Raw genomic sequence first — 4,104 nt, forward strand, 5'->3', positions numbered from 1 at the left:
CTCTTACCTTTTGAATTTTTTGGCCCTCCTTTTTGAATTCCAAAATAAACTCTTAATCATCGACCAGATCATTGTTTTGGAAACACGAACACACAGTCACACAGACGGGCGCGCACACACAGACTCTCACACACACAGACTCACACACAGACACACTTTCACTGTTTGGACAGGGTGAACAGATATTTCATCGACCCGATAACAATTGTTTTCCAGACAACCTCGCGCACTCTTTATTACGTGATCCTGAATAATACCTGAAACGTATTAATTTGACTGATATTGCAAAAGCAATAAATGATACAAAAACTCATTGTATTTGATCTCAGACCAGTTATTTATTGAACAGCTGTATCATGAAAATCTAATAGTGAGTTGAAACTTAAGTACCAATAGCCACATTGTTGCATTTTAATATGATTTTCGGATGCATTAAGGTAAATTAATAAACAATGATCTTTCATTGAACGCCGATAATATTCCGAATGAAGAGCTGTTTAAAAGTACAAGTCATAAACGCGCGAAATTCCCGCCGGCATGGCCACTTCCTTAAATTTCTGAAACACAATTAATTTCTATTGTTTTTTCACATGAAAGAAATGAATCGGAATGAAAAAGATCAATCTGAACTGGGTCGAGAGCAGTATCCCGGGTCACATACAGCTGGATCTGGAGATGGTTGCTCTAAACGGAGTTGCCTGAATCTCGTGCTTGACCAGACAGGAGTAAAGCTCGTGTGAGTTCCACTCTGAGGCTGACAGAGTCAGATAGCTGCTCACACTGAACGTGTTGTCCGCCTCCTGCTGGATCCGACTGGTCTCAACCCCATTCCCTCTGACACTGCCGTCTACAGTCCATTCAATCTCCGCAGCTCCCGGGTTAAACCCGCTCACCAAACACACCAGGGTCGCCGTGTCCTTCGCTGCGATTTGATCCCATGAAGGCGGAAGGACGGAGACAGATGGCTTCTGAGGATCTGTTTTGGAAAGAAACTACTGTTAGTCGTATAAACATTTGATTTGGTTACGCATGCGATTTTCCCGAACCAATAACATTCGAATTCTGGCACTCATTGAGAATAATAAACAAATCCACTTGTTTGATATTTGGGGATAGCAGCAAGGTTAAGTTTTAATGACTGACTGGAGCTGAACTGAAGTTGATTCTGTACAATTTAACAGACAAAGCAACGCTTGTGCATTATGTTTCACAATGTTACCCCTGAATCTATTGCTGTATGTTTAGCTTCCCTGTCTTCACATTGAGATGCTGCTTTGCCCGTCTCAGTCAGAAATAGAATTAGATACATTGAACATACAGTAAATTTATTCCAATGTGCTCCATAGTGATGAGCCGTTGATCAGTTTTGCGTCACATTTTACGGTAATCTGACCGCGCAATCTAGACTGACATTCCAGCGAAGGGAATGTGGAAAAGCCGTTCAGCCAGCATTTGGATTATAATCAAACCGAGATCCTCTACTGACGAACCTAAATTACTCTGTTACTGGATTGGAGGCAGTGGTGGAAGACCGTGTTCTCTGCGTGAAAACAGGTTAATGGGTGATTGGTATTTTTGCTGTTTGTGGGAAATAGGTGACTGTCACGGTGGGGGAATTTATTATGGAGATCTCATTGATTAAATATTTTTACAAACGCTCAGGTATGTTTCGGATTCAGGCCGCGAAAAAAATATACTTAATTATGTATGATTCTTGACCTTACATGTTGTGTTTTGTAGGAGGAGCTAACGGGGGAACCCTTGACTGCAACAGCGTAAAACTGGCGATAAATGAACGGAATGTTTTACAATGAGGTCAGTGGAAATAGAAGGCGGGACAAATATAAACACCTTTGCGGACCCCACATCAGCCGTTTAACATTATCGGTCAAGTTAAACTGCACACTCACATTGCAGGAATGGAAGATTTATGTTTATATATCTATTCCAGTAAAGATCAGCGCTGAGGTTTTGCGGGAGTTTGGTTCCATTATTAAAGTCGAAAACGCAATAATTAAATATGAGCAACACTATTACTGCAACAGAATTGTTAATTTAAGTCACATTCTGACTTCTCTGATTATTATGCATCGGAATAACCAACAACTCTGATCAGATTTTCACAGCAGAAATAACAAGATATAATAATATATGCTCAATACACAGAACAATCTGACAATATTAATAGTTCGAGCACAAAGTCAGAAAACAGAACAAAGAACAGTACTGCACAGGAGCATGTCCTTCGGCCCTCCAAGCCTGTACCGGTCATCATACCATCCTTGGCCAAAGCCCTCAGTATTTCCTAGTGCCCTATCCCTCAAAACCTAATGGAGAACTTAATAGTGTCACTGTTCACATGATCACATCTCAGTTTTCAAAATACTCTGCGCTGACATGAAACTTGGCAAGTTCGTTACAGAAAGGGTCAGGGAGGGATTCGCTATTTTCATTGCAAACACGCATACGCTTCATGAGAGACGCATTATTCCTGGATAACCGTACAAATTCCGAGCTTTGCGGAGGTTGTGCCCAAATGTACCCATGCGCAATAAGCTAAGAGATTGTTCATTTCGCGGACATTTATCCTGTGCCCTCAGATAAAGGCAGCATTCGGACTGAACATCACTTGTCATTCAAACCGTTACATTCAGTGTAACAATAGTTCAGCTAAAAGAAGCTAATAAGGAGTTGAAAACGCAGGGCATTGGAGGTTAGATTGACCGTCATGTTTTGATCTTATTGCTATTAATCTGGGGCGATTTATTCGCGCGATCCATGTTGCAAAGTACCTAGCGCAGGTAGTTATTATTTAATTGTGTTAACAGGCAGAGAGCTTTGCTGTGGTATTAAGGAAGGGAATACATAAACATTGAAGTCCTTCTTGTCACTAACGGAGGTCCATTTTCCCTACAAGGTCACTCGATCGCAAATTAGGACTAAAGGGTTTTACAGATTTCGTTGATCTGACGGTGCAGAGATTCTGAGTATTTTTGCTATTGTGGCTGAGGGAAGGCAGCTCATTGCTGACCAAAATTCCACTCCCAACTCAGACCAGAACACAGAGAACTGCAAGGTTCAGTTGTTAACTGGTTAGCAGGGTAGACTTACATCAGTACAATTGAATTTATGGCTCTGTTGCTGGAAAGGACATTAACATTTCTTCAAAATAAAATATCAAGACAGTATTTTGCTTTTAACATTAAGTAATTTTTGAACAATGTAACGGGTTTACTCACTGCCAACACTCAGCTTGGTTCCGCTGCCGAAGTAGTACGCGCTGCTAACCCATATGGCACAGTAATAGTCCGCGATGTCCTTCGATTCAACGTTACCGATGCTTAACGTTCCTGTGTTGCCGGATACCGAACCTGAAAACCGGTCTGGAACACCCGAGGCTCTGTTCGTGCTGCTTCCCGCATAGTGATAAAGCAGATACCGAGGAGCATTTCCAGATTTCTGCTGGTACCAATATATGTTGCCGTTACCTAAGGTGGCACCAGACAAGGTGCAACTTATTTGGACGGTTCCTCCGAGAGAAGTCGATTTCGAAGACGGTTGACTAACTGTAATCGCCGCGTTTGAAACTGAAAGGAAACAGCATCAAAAATATTAATGTAACTATACTTTAATCAATTGTCGAAACAATTGAGTTTTAACTCCCTTGAAATTTTGTTCAAGAAACCTCAATAAAGGTGTCATTGCAGTAAATCTACATTTCAAAATACTTACATGCCAGGCAAAATATGAACACAATGATCGCATGGACCCAGTCAGTCATTGTGAAAAGTTTAAAGAGGCACCGAAGTGTCTGCCAGATATTTGACAAGATGAGTTAACTCCCTGAATCTCTCTGTCTCCTTTAATACCCCTGTCACCAAGAAGGTGTACCCTCCTGACTTGATGCAAATTAGTCTTTTCGTCTCAACCAATCAGGTGTTTTGCGATTCAAACATCATCTCAAATTCTCTTCGGCAATTAGAAAATACAAGGAAGGTCGGAGAAAGCAAAATACTACAGGTGTTGGAATTCTGGGGGAAATACAGAAAAGGCTAGAAATATTCAGCAGGTCAGACAGAATCTCTGGAGAGATAAAGAGAGTTA

At 41.2% G+C, this 4,104-nt stretch overlaps 1 protein-coding gene across 1 annotated transcript; it reads right to left on the reverse strand.

The window, feature by feature from the left end:
- Positions 1 to 318: 318 nt before the first annotated feature.
- Positions 319 to 3,859, reverse strand: LOC119963743 (immunoglobulin lambda-1 light chain-like). Its single transcript, XM_038793048.1, has 3 exons — positions 3,733 to 3,859; positions 3,240 to 3,587; positions 319 to 976 (listed from the first exon to the last, which is right to left on the reverse strand). Exons 1-3 carry the CDS (start codon positions 3,779 to 3,781, stop codon positions 654 to 656), a joined length of 720 nt encoding a protein of 239 aa, XP_038648976.1. The 5' UTR covers positions 3,782 to 3,859; the 3' UTR covers positions 319 to 653.
- Positions 3,860 to 4,104: the final 245 nt, after the last annotated feature.

This window comes from Scyliorhinus canicula, chromosome 1 (assembly GCF_902713615.1).
Source record: "Scyliorhinus canicula chromosome 1, sScyCan1.1, whole genome shotgun sequence".
Classification (NCBI taxonomy): domain Eukaryota; kingdom Metazoa; phylum Chordata; class Chondrichthyes; order Carcharhiniformes; family Scyliorhinidae; genus Scyliorhinus; species Scyliorhinus canicula.